The following is a 21,358-nucleotide window of genomic DNA, read 5'->3' on the forward strand; positions in this document are numbered from 1 at the left end:
GTACCTGGATGTGCAAGATGGCGCTCCTTAGGGTGCTTATGGCGGCAGACACTTGATATCAGGTCCTGGGAGGAGGACTGGCGCGACCACAAAGAGGGTGACCATCGTTCAGAGGCAGCTATTGATATATGTGTTGTTGCGTAGGTAAATCTGCGCGCATAGTACGTTGTCGATGGCACAGCCTACGCATTCGGACTGGGCCAAGGTGCAGCAGCGCCCAACAGTGGTTGCGGCTTCTAGATACCGATCATTTGCGACACTGGTGAGTGAGCATGCTGCAGGCATCGCTGGACCGTTGCTAAATACTCCAGTAGTATCTGTGCTCGTCGGGCTCCGGATATGAGAATGTCGCAAGATATGGCACGAGCAAGACCTCAATGAAAACCTAGAAGCTCGTAGAGGCTGGCCCGATTGGCAACGTTCAGGCCGAGTCTTGCCCTCTCCATACCATTGCTGCTGGAGCAGCTGTGTCTTCTCATTGATTGGTGCTACCACATAGTCATGTATTTGGTACCTATATCCTGCGTAGACTGTTGAGAAGAATACGTGGTTTGTCGGTGACGCCCACAGCTTGCAGCGAAGAGCATAATTAAGTAACTCCCTACTCTGCACGCATATACGAATTCAGTCCCTCGTGCCCGTTGTAGACTCCATATGGCATTATTTCCAACTACGTTGAGCGACGGTGACTTCGTTGCAAGGCATCTGCTCGGCGCGCACCTTGTGTGTCGCAAGGTATGGCAAGACCGGGTCGTCCTTGCCAAGGCCGCCTGAAGCGGATGAGACACTGCTTTTCTGACAGAGGACGACACTTCATCAACTTATTCATCCGACCGTCACACTTCACCAGGTCAACCCTACACGGCATTGCCACTCATCAAGACGGCTAAGCGGGCTTTCAAGTCCATCTGCATTCTTCATTGGCATCATATGCTACTTGAACTGCCGTGCCACCGGGACGTTCCTTCTGCAACTTCGGTGGTACCAACTTCAATATTATCTTTCGCGACGCGAAGGGCTCTCTTATCATCCATCTTTTTGTGCCGTTGACAGATAGAGTCTACGTGCATCTACACGTTCGAACGCCACATCCATCGACCACGCCTAGGACGTAGTGCCTGGCTCCTGTCCTCCAGGACCGTGGAGCGCCCAAAACTTGGTAACTCTTGTCCAGTATCGATAGGCGTGGCCCATACCACTAGCAATCATGCCTCGTACCTCTTCAGTCTCTACGGCATCGCTTGAGACGACCTCGCGTCGCTCATCTGGGAGAGCTCGCAAACCAACCGCTAAACTCGAGGCGCTTGCTGGCACTCACTCCAATGGTACCGGACAAATCGGGCCCAGATACTTGAATGGAGACTCTCAAAGTCCGAGCATCCCGACACAATCAGACATCCCGATCTCGGACTCACTGCAAACGACTTCATTGCTTGAAGAAGAGACCAGCCATTTGCCCACCCCAAAGATCTCAGCCAGTCCACCTCCCAGCATGAAAGGGCCGGAAGCTATGCCAATCGAGCCGACTGTTGAGGACACATCTACTGTCGAGGCTGCTAAGCGAGAATCTCGTCGATTCCGAAAGCCTACTAAGAGAGCTCTTGAGGCCGAAGAGAGCATGCCTGTCGCTAAGCGGCAGCGTCGTAGCAACAGCACGCAAAGTTCTTCTGGGTCGAGAGCATCAGCAACGCCTTCAGACGTCCATGCAGTCCCAACATCTCGAAAGCAGTCAAAGAGCCCTACACCGAAGCGAACTTCTAGAGCTCGATCTACGAAAGTGAGTATCTTGCCGAATGACAGCATGGCCAGGACGGAAGTTCAAGTAGCGGAAGACACGCTAGACGTGCCAAATGGCGACAATCGTGCTGACGAGGAGAGGGATTCGTCGACTTCGCAACAAAGCGTTCCATCACCGACGAAGAGTCGACGTCGCATCTCACGTCCAGTTACTACGACGGTTCCGAACGTAGAATCCGGCCCTCAAGACCGATCAAACTCACGGCCGGCACGGAAGACTACCTCCGCAGCACGGAAGGAAGCTCCGTCTGCACAATCGACGGACAACAACTCGATGTCGGCTATAGTCCATCCTAGCACGGCTAAGGACCTGGTCGTGGCTTCTCCAGTGCATTCCGAGCAAGATCTCGGAAATGGCGTAGCTTCAACGCCAACACGTTCGAGACGATCGCTCCATCAGCAGGATACAGATACAGCTCTTACTGCTGCAGCAGACTTGCCTGCAGATCAGGCAATGAGCAGTGCGAACCATCGACCCAAAAGATCTGTCACCAAGCCTGAGTCCTACGCTCCGACACCCATCAGTCCAGAGAGTGACGATGGGGCTGAGGGCACGCAGAGCAGCTCTGCTCGTCGCAGCAAGAGGGTTGGCAGTGGCTCGACGAATACCACTCCCAGCCGGAAACGATCGGCACCTGACTCTATCGAGAGCATAGATGGAGAACCCAAGCCTGAGGATCCACCAAAGCAGTCTCTGAAGATCATCCTGACAATTCCTCGCCTCAAAGGGAAGTCGTTACGCCAGCCGTCCAAGTTGCGCTTCTCCGTTAGTGCTCAGGAAGCTGCCGAGGAGTCAGAAGCGGAAATCCCTCCAGCCGTTCAGGGACCACCACAAAAGCGAGTCAAGGTAGATCAGAAGACAAGAAAGAGTCCTCTACAACAGCATAGGGATTTCCCACAGAAAGCTGCCAATCCTGGCAAGGCATCGAAAGCTCCAGCGCAGGCTCTGCCCAGCACCGCTGGAAAGCCGGAGAAGCTCTCTCGTCGGGCTCAAGCCAAAGCTGAGGCACGAAAGATGGGTGAGTTCCGACATGCGGCTTTGCCGACCACTCAAAACTCTCACGAATACCCTGGAACGCCCATGTACCAATCATTCTATGCGCCTAGTGTTAGACTGATGTCACCTGCCATGAGTTGCAACCTGCTCTGTCTGGATCCTTCGGCCCGGATTCTGGCCTTCGCACAGATTGCTGCTGAGTCAAAGGAGTCCGACGAAGACGAGTCATCTGTTGATGGGCAGGCTTCTCAACTGTATGAAAAATGGCTCGAGAAAGGCCGACCTCGATTCTGCGTTTGCGGCAGTGCATCGCATGATCATGCACACCACAATGGCCAACAGAACTCCAGTGAGCAAGACTCGCCACGAGGAGAATCAGCAGGAGCTGGGGCTGGTCTTCCGACAGAGAATGAGGATGTGGCTGCTGTCATGCCAAAAGCGGCCGTACTACCCATCGCTGTTCCTCCTGTCAATTCGATCATGCCTAAAGCGCAAGGTCGAAGAGTGTCAGCTCTGTACAATGTCTTGACCAGCGGCTCGTCCTCCGGCGGTTCTGGCAGCAGCAGTGCCATCAACCACAGTCACAGCCATTCTCCCGTAAGTCATTCGCCAGGTCTTGACTCGTATTCAGGCATGCGAGAGCTGCCACGACAGAGCATGGAGGCGCAAAACGGCGAGCGATCATACGAGGAGCGAATGCGCTGGGATCAGCAGATGCTGGACCGTATTCGAAAAGAGGCCAGAGATCTCGGCATTGCCGTGACCGTCGGCATGACATACAACGAGATCAGAACACGCATCGAGGCGAAGCGTGAATCAGCCGGACTGCCCGCCATCCCGACCACTTTGTCGTACGTACAGGGCTCAGCCAACGGCACCGTCGCACAGTCTTCGGGGCATCCTGTTGAGGTAGAAGACTCAGACGATGGCATCGACGACCAAGTGGCCAACCCCGCAACAGCGTGGCAAGCGCCAGAGGACGACGATGACCCATTGCTGGCAATCATTGGCGATGTCCAGCGAGATGCAAAAAGTGCACGAAAAGCAAATGATAAGACTCGACCTGATTTGCTGAAGAACAATCTACAGAATGGATTCCATGCTATGAACGGCGTAAATGGGCAGTCCGTGGCGTCCGAAGCTATCAGAACTTGCCGAAAAAGCGAGGAAGAGCGATCACTGTCAGTGACGACGACAGTGACATTCCCAGTGATGGAGCGCCACCAAAGAAGAGACGAGCAGCTCTCAACGGCACTACCGTCAACGGGTTGGGATCTAAGATATTCCTGTCCTCTGGCAAGCGTGCAGCTCACGTTGGTGCCCCGAGTGTCCCCGGTCTTGGTGGAGGGCCTACGGCTCGGGGTGGTGGCCTTACGAACGGCATTACGCAACAGGAAAGCGAGCAGCGGAGGATCGAGCAACAGAGGTGGGGACAACTGAGCTATGATCAACAGAGAAGCGAGAGGACGCGTTATGAGTATTTGGATAGTCTATCACGGTGAGAGGCCAGTGGTAGAGATCCGATCCAACATCTGATGAGCTTTCATGGGACGAGGCGTATGCCAAAGTAGAGGGATAGGAGGAGACGCTCATGCGACCTCCCCGATTGCGGTCTTCTGAACGCTCATGGCACAACGCATACCATTTCTGGTTGAGGAAGCCGATGGCGACAGCAGAATTGAGGGCGAAATTGCTCCCTTTCTGGACATTCCTTCACGCAGAGCAGATATCGGTGGACAGGGTTAGTCAACATGCTAAATCTTGGAAAGGGCTGCTTGATATGGCAGACCAGTCAGCCGAGTCTTCCTGAGCCTTGTCAACTCATCGTGACTTCCGATATGCTACATTGGCTACAGCGATGGAATAGGAGGATTCGGGGTCCCCCAACGGCTGCAGAAGGTTACCTTTCTTTATAGAGGAAGTAACAATATCGATAGGTAGATATGTACTCGCAGATATCGATAATCATTAATACTCATGACCACTGAACGGCGCCTGAGCCGTGCCCAGATCATAGCAAGGGATCTAAATCAGTACTGACCGCCTACTATGCACGTACCGGCGGTCCTTCGCAGATCTAGCCGTGTTGACCCCTGGCGCTAGCACATCAATCCTTCTGACCCCTGAGGATGGTCGCTCCAGAGGCCGCGATGCCTAAGGTGGCCGGCTCTTGCACCCAGAGCTTGTGAATTTGCCTTGCCGCCTTCCTTCCATTATTCCAGACATGCCGGGCTTATTTCCGTTGCGGGGGAATCCCTGGAGTGGAGACCTAGAAAGCCAGCCGAAATTAGCAGAGACAAAATACTCGCGTTTCAAGACGCGTCGATATTCGAAAACCAAAAATTGTCGTTGCCTCATTCATCCTGTCAATAACCACAGCATTATCGGGTCGCAACAACAATGGCGGACACAGTGCAGAAGAAGCGACCAGGACGGCCAAAGAAGACCGTGGTAGAGGACGGCGTGGTATTGGTCAATCAACCCACGGACACGACCATGTCCGTGCAGAAAACGTCAGGTGTGCGCAAGGCAACCACGGCTGCACTGACCAGGCCTGCCGTCGTGGAAGAGATTCCACCGTCGCCAGCAAAGAAGCCGAGAGCGATACCAACGACGAGCAAGGTTGTCGTTGGGGTCAAAGATGCTGGCAAGAAGGCCACTACGAAAGCGGAAACCACAACAACAACGACGAAGCGCGCCAAGAAGTCCATATTGAGTGATGATTCGGTGATCGAGCCGGCAACCCAGGTCGTGTCAAAGTCGACGACAACGACTGCTGCATCAAAGCCGGCTGCCAAAGCCACAACGAGCAGGACGACGAAAGCTGCAGCTGCTTCTCCGACCACGGTGAAGTCAACCTCGGAAAAATCTGCATCAACAACGACATTAACTACGCCCGCCAAACATGCCTCCAAGCTTGTAGAAAAACCTACGACATCGTCAATAACACCACCAACACAACCTGCAGCATCTTCAACGACACCTACTGCCGAAGCAATGCCGGATGATTCTGAGCCCATATCGCCTCCCGCCAAGCCATCAGCGGGAGCACCAGCATCGCCACCCGCACAAGCACAAGCACAAGCACAATCCAAAGCACAAGTATCCTCGCCATTCCTGTCCTCTTTCCTCAATGACCCAGAGCCCCCACCCTCGGCGGGTACCAGCATCTCCTTCGAAGAGGAGCGCGAGCTCCGCAAGAACGAGACTCCGCCACCCCACTCAGCCAAGCTCGCGCCGCAGCGGCTGCCCGAACGAGAGCTGAGGCAGCAGCTGTGTCTTCTTTCGGATCTCCAGCGCTGGAGAACCCTGTCGCCGGCGGCAGTAATCCAGCCCAAGACCAGATCGACACGATGCAGCGGATACGGGCGTATGGAGCGCAGAGTTTCGCGAGATTGCGGGCAGCAGAGCAAGCAGTGGGAGAGCCGACCGCTGAGGCGATGGGTACGGAAGCTCAAATTGCACCTGCATCAATTGTCGACGCACCGTCAACGGCAGCTGCTGCAGCACTTGTACAAGCACCAGTTCGACCTGAACCAGCAAATCCGCCCATACAAGCAGCACAAGCAACCGCACCAATAGCTTCTTCACCACCATCACAACCTGCACCAAACAGGCACCCACCACGAGTGTCTGCTCCCTCATCATCGTTGCCTGCCCGAAAACCAGTCCTGCCATCCTCTTCGAGTCTGCCCAGAGCCGGCCCTGTATACACTCCATCGCCACCGCCGAAACGCCCGACCGAGCTCCCACTCGCGGAACTCAAGAAGAACCCGGAATTTCGCCGGCTCTCCCGGAAATGGCTGGGTCTGATGGTAGGAATCCCGGTGCTGGTATTTACGAGTACGGAGATGTGGAACAGATATGTGGGGTTGCGGGCGGAGCGGACTGCAGGGGAGGCAAAGAAGTTGGGTGGGACCTGGGAGGAGTTGAGGAGGCGGAGTGAGGCACGAGGAAACGATAGTGGTGGCGGGATCGTCAATGGTGGTGTATGATTCGGGCGAAGCAAATGTGTGGGCGTCGTTTGCGCGGACGGATACACGAGGATACGAATTGTTGAACCTCTGCCATACATCTCACTCCGCACCACCGCTCTGCAGTCTGGCACGAGAAAACCTGGTTTGCTCGTTGCTACATACGAATATTTGGCTTCTGGGATAGTAGCACGAACCATGAAGTTGGACCGGAAGAGGATCGGCCCTGAATGCGAGACGGGGACGAGCTAATGCGAACAAGAAATAAATGCATGCGAGCAATCAATTGCGACGAAGAGCGGTGCCTAAGGTAGAGAAGAAGAATAGAGATGAGAAAGCAGGACAATCTCGACTTCAAGGCGTCAGAGTGGTAATGGTTCTGGTCTGTCATTTGTCTTCATCTTGCGCTTCTTTGCCTGCTCGTCAGGCTTGGATCTAGCCGGGGCTGCCTTGTGGCCATTGACGGCAGAGATGTGTCGAAGCCTGCTTGCGACCGACGCGGCAACGATGATATGGGGCCGCGTTCCTTGGGTCGCCATCGTCCCGGCCGTAGGTGAGATTCATCAGCGGCCCCCTGGCGTTCATACGCACCGGAGTGTCGGTCGTGTCCAGCAATGCTCGGGCTTTCTGCGACGGATGTTGTGCCTGCTTCGCCCTAAAAGCATGCTCGTGAATGCCTGCCTCCCCCTGCCTGCTCTGGAAGGGTTTGGTCAGATCGTCGTCTCTCACAGCTTACTCTCATACGTAGCACTGCCCTCCCACGCGTCTCCACCCTCCAGCTTTGTCCAGCTATTGACACTGCCTGGCTCAATACACAAATATCGCTTCCATCCATCCTTGGGCTCAAAGTCACCCATGCCCTTGATCTTTTCCTCCCAACCATTCCACACCGTCGTCTGGGGAAGCGATTCTCTCGTCATAACGAAGCTCGGCTTGCCGGCCTCGTTGACTGTGATCTTGCTATCGGATGGGTTGGGAGTGTAGACTCGATCGGTCTCGCCGCTGCAGACGAGGTTGTTGGAGGATTCGGTGAAGGGGTGGGCGCCGCGGACTTTGTCGATGTAGTTAGCTGAGGCGAGGCCAGAGATGCTGGTCTTTGTGATGTCCTGTACATTTTGGTCAGATTCATGTCACGGACAGGGTGAGAAGGGACAAGAGTTACCTTGACTGCAAGATAGGTGTGGAACAAGCACTGGAACTCGAAAGCCTCAGCACCCTTGTTCTGCACATGCAACGCACACTTCAAGCTGCCCTTGCCCAGCGTGACACTGTACACCAGCCCGAAGTCCTGCGGCCACTTCTTCCTCGTCGCCTCATCTAGCATACCACTGCTCAGGCCAAAGTCCAACTTGACACTATCATCAGCCTTCTTGCCCGTGCTCTCCGTACTGCTCTTCCCCAAGAACTCCCAGAAGTTATTCCGTGCAAAGCCATGCTGAGGCAGCTGACCCGTAGCGTGATCTTTTGGTGGTGGACCGAACACAGGGAATACTAGAGGGATGCCTCCACGGATGGGCTTGGAGCCGTCGAGAGCGGCGGCGGAGGACAGGAAGAGCTTTTCGGCGCCGTTGGCGGTCTTCCAGGAGGTGACGGTGGCGCCGTAGAGGTAGACGGTGACGCTGTCGCCGGAGGGGAGTCGGGCGGTGAGGACGTTGTCTGTGAGGTCGACGGAGGGCTGTTGGAAGCTGGGGGAGGAGGGGATTGGTGCTGGGCGGTTCTTGCGCTCCATTGTGGCGGCAATGAAATGTCTGAATGTGAATGTGTGAGGGAGAGGTTGGTGCTTGCGTACGGCTAGAACGCAAGATGCTAACGAATGCTTTGTGAAAGAAGACAGACTTGACTTGACGGTCAAGGACGTTGGCTAGCGGGGCACGTCCCAAACAATCGATGTCGAAGCCACCACATGAAACATCTCGAAACGAAAACGTGGTGGGCTGCGGACCCCTAGCGAATTACATCATTCACGCCTAAGCCCGCCTAAGGTTAGTGGCTGCTCGGCTCGTTGGTCCCTGAAAACTTACCCGGAGCTTAAGCTACGAGATTTTCGGAGAAAATATCCTTCTGAGGTCCGGGAGTACTGATATCATCACGTCTGCTCGTGTCGGATACCTAAAGAAGCATTTCCTCGTGCTGGCAGCCCTAGATTCTCGAGGCCCAGTCCCGGTAGCTTCACCAAAAGATGGGCAATTCATCCTCCAAGACCGCCTCGCGCGCTGCCGCAGCCGCGAAGCGCTCATACCCATCCACCGCGGCCTCCACAACTACACCCCGAGCACCGCTACAATCCTCACCAGCAGCAGCAGCAGCACAAGTGCATCCGTCTCCCGCCACACACCCACCCTCCACTGAGAAATCTCAAATTGTCGAACTCGACGCCCGAGACCCTGACTTCGCCTCCTCCCTCTCCCGTGCCGGCCGCGCCCAAAGAGTCCCACAACCACCATCCCCAACCTCAAATGCCGCACAACCCCAGTCCGCTTTTCCGACTTCCGCCCAGCCTCCGCACCTCCAACAAGCGCCCTCAGGTCAGCACATCTTCCCCACCAGGAGCGATATGCAGGGTGGTGCCGGTATCAGCAGTAGCAGCACAAATCCAGCACTCCAGATCGTGGCCGCGAAGGAGAGAACGGCAAGGCAGTGGGCGGCGGAGCAAGACAGCATCGGGCGGAAAGGGTTTGAGGGACGGACGCTGCTCGCCGCGAAGGACTGGAAGGAGGCCTTTCGATTGAGGGAGGAGGGTGGACTGGCGGATCAGGAGGTGGAGAAGGCGATGCGATTGAAGAGAGGCGTCTTGAGTGGCGTGCCAATGGGAGTGGTGGGTAACGTTCAGGCGTAGATGAACCACCCGACACAAAGGATGCTATCTACTGGCGGTTTGGGCTGGATGTGAGCTGAAGGACAGCACATCGTCTGGTCATCAATGGTGCTTTCTTGAAAGAATTGAGCCACAGGCATGGGCTCCACACTAAAGCACTATATGAAGTCAGCGCCGTCTTGCGTCTTGGTTTCTCTCTCTGGCGTAGTGCATCTCTGGAAATCGGTTATCTTACCGTCACCGAGGCGATGGCCAGCCAGGAGTCTTCCTCCACCTCCGCAGCCTTGGTTGTGGCAGCTCAGACGCCCAATGATCCTACCGATACCAGCGCTCGAGAATTGATAGGTGGAAGCGAACGAGATCGTGCTTTAAGGTTGGAAGAACACACTGTCGGTTTCACAGACCCATGAGCTAATCCTCCGTCAGAATACTCCAGCATGGCCACTACTCGGACCTCATCATAAACTGCCAGGGGCACACTTTCAGAGTTCACAAGTTTATTCTCATCACCAAAGGTGGCGACTTCTTCGAAAGAGCGATCTGTGGCGGTTTCTCTGAAACCGATAAGTCCAAGATTGACCTTCCGGAAGACGATCCTGGTGTCATTGCTCGAGCACTTCATTACATCTACACCGGCGGATACGAATCATTTGACCACACACAAGGCCCACAGCTATCACTTACGGACCTCAGCTCTAGTCAAGACCAGGAAAACGAGCTTTCCATCAGCCAGGCCGATAATCTAAATTGGATCGCCTCCAAATTCGCGCCGGAAGTGCATCGACTACTCATACACGTCCACATGTTTGCTATTGCTTGCAAATTGGGCAACCCTGCTCTCAAAGAGCATGCTCGGAAGGCCTTCTTGATCGGCGTCACTCTAGTGATGAAGCGAACTCACTGTCTTGAATTCTTTCCTCACATCGAGATCATATTCTCCACCGTCTATGAGACAACATCTGCACACGAGCGCGACCTTCGCAATGTCTGCCTGCAGGAAGCCATGGTAGAGTTGCATGTATGCAAGACCACGGATCAGATGTGCAAGAAGTCAAGACTTCGGAAGATGATTGAGGGCCTCCCCGACCTGGCTGTGGATGTCTCAACCCACTATTTGAGGCAAAGAGGCCTTGGTATCATGTCTGAGTGCCGGGATTGCAAGAGACAGAATTGGTGGTTTGGGGGCATCTGCGCATGTGGATATTGGCATAAGTATTGTGATGAGCCCGATTGCGTCGCCGCAGCGGAAGCTTTGACGCAGTGCACTCGCTGCGGTGCCAAAGGAACCGGAAGAATCGACATGAAGAGTAAGCTTGGTTGACGACCTGGGGACAGCTTCGGATTTCGTCAGGCTATCTGATGAACTGTCGTGACTGAGACTTGGTCTGTGATGCTTCTAGTTTACGACTCTGACCGAGCCTGGGGCGCTCGTTTATGTGTCGCAATAGACAGCCACGATTTTGACATCCGTCGCGAGCGTCTTGGTAGCCAATGCATGCAACATGTCCAGTGGCCGGAGACTTCATCATTGGTGAAGAAGTGCGAGATGAGACGTGTTGCATGTATATCCAAACCATGATCAGTCACTGACATCAAGTATGTACTTAGCCATTCACTTATGAGCTCTGCCGTTACTGAGAGGACGCCAAAACTTGTGAGTTCAAGTCCGGACTCCTCTGATGGAACATTGAAGATAACATCGAGCGTGTATGGGAATGGCCTCGGCGGCTCGAGGGATCCTCGTCGTTTCGCGGGTCGCTTCGTTCACACCTCACGCCGGTTGACAAGATGCGAAAGGCACAGTCGGGCCGGCTCTTATCACGCCGGTGACTTGAGACTACTATTACCCCTACTTCCGTTCTATCATAGTATGCTCAGCAATCACGGGATTTTGACTGCGTGCCTCATTGCAGCAAACGCTGCATCTATCTCGGTTACCTGCGTCTACGTCTGCATAAGAGCACTCGCTTGTAGATCACTCGTTCTACTCATGCCAACCCGCCTGCTCTTTGCCAGCGCCTCCGCGGTCAACACATTGCGTCCCTCGTTCCTACGACTGACCGCCTGCCGCTGCTCCTCTCAGCTGCGCCTGGAAGCGGATTTGGAAGCATAGCTCGTCGACAGCCCTCAGATCGAGCGAACCTGCCGGAGCATTCTTCACGGCGTCAAGCGTCTTCTGAAGCGACTCCAAGACGTTGATTGGCTGAGGCGCCGGGGTGGACACGTCTGTCGCAGTTGTGGCCTCATTGTCGGCGCGCATCTGTTCCTCAGCCGGATGCTCCGTCTCGCCACTCGCTTGCACCTCGGGCTGAAGGTGTGGAGGATCCTCCAGCTCTTGAGAGTAGATTGACCGCCGACTCCGACGAGTACCTTCCGAAGCTGGCTGTTGACTTGCTTGCGACGATGGTGGTGTCTTCTTGCGCCGAAGACTGCTTGCGCTGACTCTTGCTGGCCTTCCACGCTTCCTCACGATCGTGTCCTGCGACTCAGGTGCATCAACAAACATATCTCCATCAGCATCCGCCTCAGGCTCAGGGCCTGGCTCAGGTGAGCTCGATGGTACTATGACCTCGATTACGTCCGACCCATCGCTTTCGTTCCCGTCGGCCACCTTGGTACCTTCCTCCGCTTCTGTCTTGATAAATGATTCTTGGCTTTCCCTGCTTGACGCTGACTGTGTCTCTTGGGTCTTCCTCTTCTTGCTGCGAGACCAGTTCTTTTTCGAAGAGCTCTTTCTTTTGCGGCTTGAGGTCCCTCCTTGAGAGGTCTGCGAAAGTCCAAGAGGTATGGCTAGCTCAAGGCGGCTGTTTTCGTAGGGTACAGGACTGTCATTGAGGCCCTCCAGCACTACAGACCAGTCAAGATCGTTGGACAGCTGAGATGCGCTCATCTGCTGCAGGACGCTGTCGATCCTGCTGGACTGCCGTTGAGGCGTTGTGAGAACAGCTCCACTGCTAGCATTCTTTGGATTCTGACCCTGGGAACGATCTTTTACTGTTTCTGGCGCGACAATGTCCCTCGGGACCTCTCCAGTGGCTTCATCATCGCTGACTGCTTCCACCTCAGGAACTGTGGCTGCTTCGACTGCAGCCACGGCTTCCTTGAACGTAGCAACGGCGATGACGGCTTGTGCACCAAGGTCGGTCTTTGGACTGACCGCCACGTGAGCCATTTGCTTGTGCCTCGGAGTCTCCGCTATTCCCGACTCAGATTCAGGCACCTCTGGTGTATCCCTGGACTGTGCACGGTGGTGTGGCTGTTCGTCAACGTCCATCTTGTGCCCCTCAGCTTCATACATTTCGGCGTTCTCGTCGACAAGGGGCGTTTCCGTCCCACGAACGACCTCAGAAGAATCGACATCGTGGGTGTCAAATGGACTGTCGATCGCATGGTCAACAATGGCTTCCAAGAGTGGACTCCTGTTGCCTGCGATCTCGTCAGGCTTCGAGACCGCCTCCTCGGGCTGTACTGTTAGCATGGCAGACCGCGCAGTTGTGTGGTGGTTGCTGTCCTGCTCGAGGTTCCTGGCTGGTAGAACTGCGTGCTGGTTTGATGATTCGTTGTGTGCTTGGTGGCCATGCATCGATGGTGGTGAGGATGGTATCTCAACTTCGGCTATGTTGCGGGCATATCGGGATTTTGGGGTCGGCGAAGGCTGTATCTCAAGCTCATCACCTTGATCAGGCAGGGGCGGCGTGCTCGGACGTCCTGCCAACCCAGCGGCTTTGCGAGCCAGACCACAATCCCTCGATTCGGATGGTGCTCGGCTTGCCGGTCTTGGACTCGAACGCAGATCTGCGAACACGACAACAGGCCCGGATCGCTGCTTATCGCGAACCTCACGCTGATGCTCTGTCAAGTGCTGAGAATCCACTTCCGCGGGTGGTGATGAATCGATCGGCACAAATGCGACTTGAGAATCCGCGTGTCGTGGTTTGGCTCGGGTCGTTGCGCTGCTGATCTTCTTCAGGTCCTTGGCCGGTTCTTGCTCGACGGTAGCAACGATCTCTTTTTCTGCCGCACCCTCCAGCAGGGGCTCCTGCTTCCCTCTCAGCTCTTGGATAGGCATAGAGTCCTGCGTTTCATAGGATGGAATGCTGTCACGCACCTCCGTCCAGCTGTCCATGCAGCCTGGCGGCATGCGAAGCTCCACATATGGTCGGAGACGCTGTAGTGCGTCCGTTAACAGCGGCCCGATGTGCAGGTCATCGCAGCCGCCAAACTTATTGTTCCAAAGATCTGACACCGAACTCACAATCGTTCTGTGAACCGACCCGAAGGCAGCTGCGAACACAGCATCGAGCTTCTCAACGTTTGGGGGCCCGACACTACCCAGAGCTCTCGTCAAAATCTGCGCAAGTCGGTTCGCTGCAGACGATGGTTGAGCACGGGACTCATCTCGAACGTTAAGGGCTAATGATGCGGCCAACCTGGACAGGCCATCTTCGGCATATTCAGGCATCAACAGACTCAAGCCCTTGCACAGCAGATCTGCAGAGTATATGCTATTGACATGAGCGCCGATCAGCACGGCATTGAGCACTTCTAGCAGGCGTAATACACTATCAACGTGCTGCTTCGGAGCCCCTGTTGAGCCGATTGTTGGTGTGCTTCGCTGCATCTCAGCAATTAGCGCATACAGAACTGGAGTGGACTGCGCCTTTGAATCAGCTTCTAGCACCTCGAGGATAGCCGAAACATGTAGCTCAGCCGTGGTGGTCCGATAGAGACTCGATAGGACTTCGTGGACCAGAATTGTTTGATCGCCATCAGTATCTCCATCCTGCTTGAACGAGTCTGTAGACAGCTTGTCGACAAAGTCAAGTATTGCAGCGATCGATGTGCGAGATTCTGTAGTCATCTTGATCTCCTTGACGCTGGCACTTCGAACGGACTTGACAAAGGAGCGCCACGCTTTTGAGACATATGCTTGGTCCACCGAGTCCGCACGGCCCCATGAACAGTGCTTGAAGAGGGCAGCGAACAACTTCGTGATTGGCACGGCTCTGCTTCTGACCCATTTGCAGTCAAGTGTAGGCAGTTCATCCGGGTCCATGAGACGATTTTCGTGCGCGCGATTCTCGGTCCACAACTTTTGCGTTGGTTTCCAGTTCCAGAACAAGGACATCAGGATTCGACAGGCCATATCTGCATTTGAGGCGTTGAGCAGGAACGACGTCCGCATGACCTTCACGATGTACTCGTCCCATAGCTTGTTCAAACGTTGAGGTGCAACAGTCGGTCTCATGGCATAGTACAGCAGATTGCAGTACGTTGACGTTGCTGCTGAGGACGTAATCTTGGCTTTGGTGTCGTGTGGGTTCCGTTCAAGCTGAGCAATGACGGGTTTCGCCAGCAGCGCTGTGAGTTTCTCATTCGAGCCTTCGTGGGGTCGAGCAACGTAAATGAATCGATTCCAAGCAAGATTAGCCTGTGTTCGCAGAGTCGGGTCGCTGCCATTGAAGCATAACTGGATCAGCTGCAGCCAGCTTGTCAAACCTGACCAAGAGACTATGCTGACAGACGATGAGTTGCACAACAATATGATTACAGCCCACATCTGAGGTACAGAGTCCAATTGGTCTCGGTTCTTGACCAGTTTCGTTAGCTTCGCGCAGACGTGCGATCCCTTGGTGTGCTTTTCATCGTGAGGGCTATCCAGAACGCTTTTGACTGCTCCAGCGATGGACTGCGACGGTGGAAAGCACTGGCAAGCCTTCCTACCGAGTGCCAGGGCTTTGTTTCTAGTATCGGCAATCGTTGAGATCATTGCGGAGAGCATGTGATCTATCCATATGGCAGCTTTTGACTTCATCACTCCCTTCGCCTGTTCGAGAAGTCGTGAGTAGACCAGTAAACGCTCGGACACCACACCATTCCCTGTTATATATTCTGACAGAGTGCTTAAGCCTTCCATGAGACGAGTTGCCCGGCTCTGGGTTAGGAGACTGTGGCGGAATTCCTGCGTGGCCAGAAAATGAAGATAGTGGACGATGACTGCTTTGGGTGCTCGATGCTCGACGATTGTGGATATGGCTCGGTCGAGTGCAAAGAGTCTGAAGTGTCACTCAGATGGGGTGAGAAATCTGAGTTCCAGACCAGTATGACGAGAACCTTCAGAGCCGACGTGACCAGATTGATATCGGAAGGCTGGTAGTCAGATCTGTCTAGCACAGTGAGATGCTGCTTCATTGCCTTGGTGATCAGATGCAATTGACTCCGCAGAACAGTCTGCTCTGGTAAATCATCGTAGGCTTTGACCGCAGCCGTGAGGGTTTGGTACGCATCGACGCACTCGACGTGATCATTCCTGATCAGTTGTTGGACGATTGACTCCATGGCTTCTGCTACCGACTGTGGCTCGTCCGACGGCCCGTCTTGGCCACCTCTTGACCCATTCTCCTGGACATTTGCCTTCAGTATTGATTTGTGTGACGCAGCACATTCGCGGGACGGAGGAAGGACTCGGACTTCCGTGTCGACCACGCCGTCCACGATTTTGACAGGATGATGTTCATTTGCCCAGGGTGAGAAATTCACCTTCTTTCTCAGACCGAGACTGGAAGGAGGGCCTGTCGATGCGGGCGAGTCATCTGGAGTGCTCGTTGGTGGGATCGAGAAAGCAGCCACTCGCTCCTTCCGAGACGAGGTTCCGGGTGGTGAGAGTGGGAGTGCCACGACAGACATGGTTATGTTGCTGGTCGCAGCTTATGCATTCTTTGTGTGCTGCAGATGGGAAGGCATGAGCCAGCATGCAACAAACGCCGAACACGCAGAAAACATGCAAGAATCGCTATGCTGAGGGCAGAATGTCATATATCAAGTAGAGGCCTCTAGCATTCATCAAGTCAATCGCGACTCCTCCGCACGCGCGACGACGCGTGAAAGTCAATCTCGAGCTAGGCCCAATTCTCTCTAATTGATGGGGCCTGGGCTGAAAGCCGCCTGGCCGCGTTTCTGTTTCTTGTACACTCCTCTGATGTTTCAATATCATCGACCACCACACCGGTCCTCATCGTACGGGAAACGCGAAGATTAAAGTATGAGTCCTACATCTCGCTCACTCATTCCAACGACGAGAACATGCAGACCGCCCAATCAAAGGGTGGTTCCGCGGTGAAAGCACTTCTCGCGGCGCTCAAGAATGATCATGAGCAGAAGACGTTGACCGATGACCAACGCGAGCAGACACTGGCCGAGCTTAAGGCTCTCGGCCGCGATGTGAACAGTATCAAAGGCATCTATGACGGGCAGACAGTCTCGCTCTTCCTGCATTACGGCCTGGGAGCCTTTCCGAAGGCCGTGCAGCGTGAAGCTCTACGATGCTTGGCAAATGCACTGATCTTGGTCCCATCCACACAGGATGCGCTTGCGAAGAGTGCCAGGCTTCCGTCGGTCGCCGACTACTACGATACGCCTGAAGACGACGATGAGTTTCTAGGTGCCAGGATCTTGTTTCTAATGACTTACAATGCGTCGGCGAATATGGCGCAGATTGTAAAAGACAATGGTCTAGCCGGCAAGGTCTGTTCCCAGCTGCGGCGTCATGAGTCGATGAGTGAGTCTCTTGTGGGTGCAGGCATGACATCGATGGCTCTGTCAGAGACGCTGAAATTGATCTTCAACATTGTCAATCTTGTTCCTCAATGCAGCCAGAGCTTTACAGTGGCAGTACCTGTGCTGTACGCAATGCTTGAGAAGGCGCAGGTCCCGAATCCACCTTTGCAGCCACCCCTGACCTATCTGCTCAATGCGATAGCTTGCATTGATGCTGGCGAAGGCGAAGATGCTACAATCGCTGCTTCCAGATACTTGCCAGACGTGGGCATCCTGCCAGCCGCTGTTGACAAGTTAGTCTCGATACTGGACAAGGCTTTGGTTTCGTACACCGCGTCACAGCTGGACACTCAGCTCATCTCGTTGCTCACTATTCTCCGCCGAGTCAACGCATTAGCAGGTCAGAGTATGCGAACGAAGCTGAAACAAAGTCTACTTCCTAGCGACAACGAACGCGATCTTCCGCTGGGGCAGTCATCGACGTTGGCGTCACGTCTACTGAAGCTCGTCACAGGTCCTGGCTTGACCCATCTTCCAGAAGCTGTCTCATCCTTACTTTTCGAGCTTTCCGACAAAGACGCCCACAAGTATGTCCAGAACGTCGGGTATGGCTATGCTGCAGGCTACCTGATGACACATAAGATTCCGATCCCAGAAAACGCGAAGGGTGCGAGTCCCGGGTCGACGCCGATCAACCCGGTGACCGGTCAGCGCCTCGACAAAGAACCAGACATTCCTCAGCCCAAAATGAGTAAGGAGGAGAAGGAGCGCGAGGCAGAAAGGCTGTTCGTTCTATTCGAGAGACTCAAGGCTACAGGAGTCATGGATGTCAAGAATCCTGTGGAGCAGGCAAGAGACGAGGGCCGGCTACAGGAAGCCTCAGACTCCGAATAGAGCCTTGGTCGCTCATGGACTGATGTCGAGGAGACAGCGGATGCATTCGCGGGCGAGACTCTGCTAGAACTCAGGGAAGCCTCTGTCGTAGCAGGAGCTCTTCATCAGGTCGCATGCAGCGAAGTCAAACACGAAGAGAGAGCAGGCAGTTGGATGTATATTGGCTCACTTTGCCACCAATGCTTACCAAATTCGTAGAAAGCAAAAGATGCCCCCACCAAACTCCATGTTTTGTTCTCTAGCTTCAAGTGACCGAAGCATATACTCTGACGCACGGAGGACACCCGTAGTAGAGTCACCTTGCACTGAGAATAGATCAGTCAACAGTGGTGACTCACGAAAGAAGTAGGCGTACCTGCCAAGACGGCGGAACTTTGGTCGCTCACGACGTCACTTGCCGATCTGAACAAATTCGACTGCGTACAAAGAAAGTCTGAGGGACTTGACCCAAAGCACCCTTCCAACACAGCTCACTTGAATCCTAACGCCGTGGTCCCATAGGAGCTCGTCTGCACTTCGACACCGTAACATACAAACCTCGAGAACAGAACTCTGGTCAGCGCATGGAAGTGTCAGGTTTGATCGGACCACCCCACCAGATCCGTTGGTTACGTCAAACACAATCACACCGCAGCTGGTTCTGACGCTGGAAGACCCAAATACCCCGACGCACCTCTCAAATAACCATATGGAGCCAACGGGAGACTCAGCACCACAAAGTCCACGCGGTCGTGGACGAGGCCGAGGACGAGGGCCGCGGGGATCAGGAAGCAGAGGGCGAGGAAGAGGTGGTCACAGAGGACCTCCTCCAGAAACACCCGCAGACCAGAGCTCTGGAAGACCGCCTGGGGCAGCTTCGGTAGCACGCCTGACCGATGCTGCCCCCACAGAAAAAGGCACTCCTGCGCCCAACGACGCAGAGACAGCACCAGCAGATGGACAGCCAGACGACGCAGAGGTATGCTTCATCTGCGCCAGTCCCATTGAGCACACGGCTATCAATCCCTGCAATCACCAGACCTGTCATATCTGTGCTCTACGCATGAGAGCTCTCTACAAGTCGAGAGCATGCCCCCATTGCCGCACAGAGGCACCATTTACGATCTTCACGGACAGTACCGAGAAGCCATTCCAGGATTTCAAAGACAGCGACTTCGTCAAGATAGACGAGAACCTTGGGATCAAATTTGAGAAGCAGTCGATCGTGGAGGACACAATCCTCCTGCTACGATACAACTGCCCTGATCAAACATGCGACATGGCGTGCCACTCCTGGCCGCACCTCACGAAACACGTCAGAGGGAAGCACGGCAAGCTCATGTGTGATCTCTGTATACGCCATAAGAAGGTCTTTGCTCACGAACATGAGATGTTCACATTTGCCGAACTGCGGAGACACGAGACTCGGGGTGACGACAAGCCCGGCGCAGTTGATCAGACTGGCTTCAAGGGACATCCTGAATGTGGCTTCTGCAAAGAACGCTTCTATGGTGACGACGAACTCTACACGCACTGTCGTGAGAAGCACGAGCGATGCCACATCTGCGATCGACGGAATGGCGGACGGAATCCACAATACTACCTCAACTATCAGGAGCTCGAGAAGCACTTTGCGTCCGATCATTTCGTCTGTCTCGACCCTGAGTGTCAAGCAAATAAGACCAACGTCTTCGAGTCAGAGATGGATCTGAAGGCACACCAGCTGTCTGAGCATGCTGGTTCGCAGTCCAAGGATGTGAGACGAGACGCCCGCATGGTCAATTTGTCCAGCTTCGACAACGTGCGGACACCTTATCAACCTGAACGGAATCGCCGAGGTGGCGGCGGGCGGGGACGAGATCCCAACGCCGAGCCACTACCAGTGTCCAGCGCTCAGCCAATGACTCGAGCAGAACTTGCCTACCAGCGAGTAATGGCTATTCAAACCAGCCAGACAGTCGCACCACGCACTTTCGGTGGCCAGTTGACCCAGTCTGCGCCAACACCTCGTCCACAGCCCACCCAACAGCAGACTCGTCCACAGCCAACACCACAAGACCTACCAGCACTAGACACGCTCACCATCGACCCCTCGACAGCCACACCAGCCGACCGAGCCCGCACCCTCCGCCACGCCACCGTAACCGAACGAGCCTCCAATCTCCTCGGCAACGACGCCACAAAACTCTCCCAATTCCGCACCAACGTCTCCTCCTACCGCACTTCAGCCATCTCCGCCGCTGACCTGATCGACGCCTTCTTCTCCCTCTTCGACTGCAGCGCCAACGAGCTCGGCATCCTGATTCGCGAGCTCGCAGACCTGTACGAGAATGAAGCCAAAAAGACTGACCTACTCTCAGCGTGGAGCAGCTGGCGGAGCATCAACGAGGACTACCCCTCACTACCGCTCCCACAAGGTGCGGCCGAAGCAGACAACCCGAACGGTGGCCTGGGCGTCAACGTCGGCAGCGGGAGACGTGTACTGAAGCTAAAGTCCAGCACAGCACAATCCTCCCGGTCATCACAAGCGCGTCAAGCGTCCTGGAGCGGCATCTCCAGCGCCGCGGCACCCCGCCAACGCGGCGTCCCAGGCCTCAACCCTGTCGGTGGCGATGCCTTCCCCTCTTTACCAACATCAACCCGCAGCGCAGCCAAACCACATACCTTCAACTGGGCCAACACGTCCTCATCGACCGCCTCCGCTCGACCCACAACATCCACCCCGACCCCATCAACAACAGGGTCCCGAACAAACACCAAACCAGGCCCAGCACCAGTCCGCACGGCCGACGCCTTCCCCTCCCTGCCAACCTCCACAAAACCCCTGAACACGATGATCTCCGGCTTCAATACGCGCGGCTATGTCCGCTCGACGAATTCTTCTGCCAGGAACTCCGGGACGAGCACGCCTGCGGCTATGAATAGTGTGTGGGGCAAAGGCCCGACGCCGGCGCAGGCGGCTGCTGCTGTTAGCGATGCTTTCGCTGGTGGAGCTGTCAATGGCGGAGTGGCGCAAGGGGACGTTGGTGGTGGTGGTGTAGTGCAAGGGAAAGCCAAGGGCAAGGGCAAGGGCAGGGCGAAGGGTGAGACGCTTTATCATTTTGGCTGAAAGATCTGCTCTACGACCTGGAGAATGCTGCTATCGGCAGGCTTCTAGGAGCGCTGTGAGGACGCGTCAGTTGCGATTGAAAGGTAAATGAATGGTGGATTGCACGAGCCGGGTGCTTGACTTACCCAAACGAGGCAATGGTCAAAGTGAAGTTCTAGGATGTATACCTAGTTATACAGGGACACGAACACGACCACGATCACGAGCACGAGCGCGAGCACAGCATAGTAAAGCAA

General features: G+C 54.9%; 9 protein-coding genes across 9 annotated transcripts; 6 read left to right on the top strand and 3 right to left on the bottom strand.

Moving 5' to 3' along the window:
* Positions 1 to 1,207: 1,207 nt before the first annotated feature.
* AB675_583 (uncharacterized protein) lies at positions 1,208 to 4,296 on the top strand (the record flags this gene model as incomplete). Its single annotated transcript, XM_018146081.1, has 2 exons — positions 1,208 to 3,918; positions 3,993 to 4,296. 2 exons carry the CDS (start codon positions 1,208 to 1,210, stop codon positions 4,294 to 4,296), a joined length of 3,015 nt encoding a protein of 1,004 aa, XP_018005543.1.
* Positions 4,297 to 5,194: 898 nt separating this feature from the next.
* On the top strand, positions 5,195 to 6,789 carry AB675_584 (uncharacterized protein; the record flags this gene model as incomplete). The annotated part of the gene is made up of 2 exons (XM_018146092.1): positions 5,195 to 6,118; positions 6,154 to 6,789. 2 exons carry the CDS (start codon positions 5,195 to 5,197, stop codon positions 6,787 to 6,789), a joined length of 1,560 nt encoding a protein of 519 aa, XP_018006015.1.
* Positions 6,790 to 7,493: 704 nt separating this feature from the next.
* On the bottom strand, positions 7,494 to 8,497 carry AB675_585 (Glucose-6-phosphate 1-epimerase; the record flags this gene model as incomplete). The annotated part of the gene is made up of 2 exons (XM_018146103.1): positions 7,494 to 7,874; positions 7,931 to 8,497. The coding sequence occupies 2 exons, from the start codon at positions 8,495 to 8,497 to the stop codon at positions 7,494 to 7,496; spliced, it is 948 nt and encodes a 315-aa protein (XP_018005733.1).
* A 450-nt stretch (positions 8,498 to 8,947) lies between these two features.
* Positions 8,948 to 9,604, top strand: AB675_586 (uncharacterized protein; the record flags this gene model as incomplete). The annotated part of the gene is made up of 1 exon (XM_018146114.1): positions 8,948 to 9,604. The coding sequence occupies one exon, from the start codon at positions 8,948 to 8,950 to the stop codon at positions 9,602 to 9,604; it is 657 nt and encodes a 218-aa protein (XP_018005470.1).
* A 227-nt stretch (positions 9,605 to 9,831) lies between these two features.
* AB675_587 (uncharacterized protein) lies at positions 9,832 to 10,904 on the top strand (the record flags this gene model as incomplete). Its single annotated transcript, XM_018146125.1, has 2 exons — positions 9,832 to 9,956; positions 10,010 to 10,904. The coding sequence occupies 2 exons, from the start codon at positions 9,832 to 9,834 to the stop codon at positions 10,902 to 10,904; spliced, it is 1,020 nt and encodes a 339-aa protein (XP_018005920.1).
* Positions 10,905 to 11,633: 729 nt separating this feature from the next.
* AB675_588 (Telomere length regulator protein rif1) lies at positions 11,634 to 15,353 on the bottom strand (the record flags this gene model as incomplete). The annotated part of the gene is made up of 1 exon (XM_018146136.1): positions 11,634 to 15,353. One exon carries the CDS (start codon positions 15,351 to 15,353, stop codon positions 11,634 to 11,636), a length of 3,720 nt encoding a protein of 1,239 aa, XP_018005740.1.
* Positions 15,354 to 15,523: 170 nt separating this feature from the next.
* Positions 15,524 to 16,270, bottom strand: AB675_589 (uncharacterized protein; the record flags this gene model as incomplete). Its single annotated transcript, XM_018146147.1, has 1 exon — positions 15,524 to 16,270. The coding sequence occupies one exon, from the start codon at positions 16,268 to 16,270 to the stop codon at positions 15,524 to 15,526; it is 747 nt and encodes a 248-aa protein (XP_018005458.1).
* Positions 16,271 to 16,666: 396 nt separating this feature from the next.
* Positions 16,667 to 18,034, top strand: AB675_590 (Synembryn-like protein C3E7.04c; the record flags this gene model as incomplete). Its single annotated transcript, XM_018146159.1, has 1 exon — positions 16,667 to 18,034. One exon carries the CDS (start codon positions 16,667 to 16,669, stop codon positions 18,032 to 18,034), a length of 1,368 nt encoding a protein of 455 aa, XP_018005808.1.
* Positions 18,035 to 19,076: 1,042 nt separating this feature from the next.
* Positions 19,077 to 21,122, top strand: AB675_591 (E3 ubiquitin-protein ligase hel2; the record flags this gene model as incomplete). The annotated part of the gene is made up of 1 exon (XM_018146169.1): positions 19,077 to 21,122. The coding sequence occupies one exon, from the start codon at positions 19,077 to 19,079 to the stop codon at positions 21,120 to 21,122; it is 2,046 nt and encodes a 681-aa protein (XP_018005708.1).
* Between the last annotated feature and the right edge of the window lie 236 nt (positions 21,123 to 21,358).

The sequence above is a fragment of the Cyphellophora attinorum genome, assembly GCF_001299255.1.
Source record: "Cyphellophora attinorum strain CBS 131958 chromosome Unknown Contig1, whole genome shotgun sequence".
Classification (NCBI taxonomy): domain Eukaryota; kingdom Fungi; phylum Ascomycota; class Eurotiomycetes; order Chaetothyriales; family Cyphellophoraceae; genus Cyphellophora; species Cyphellophora attinorum.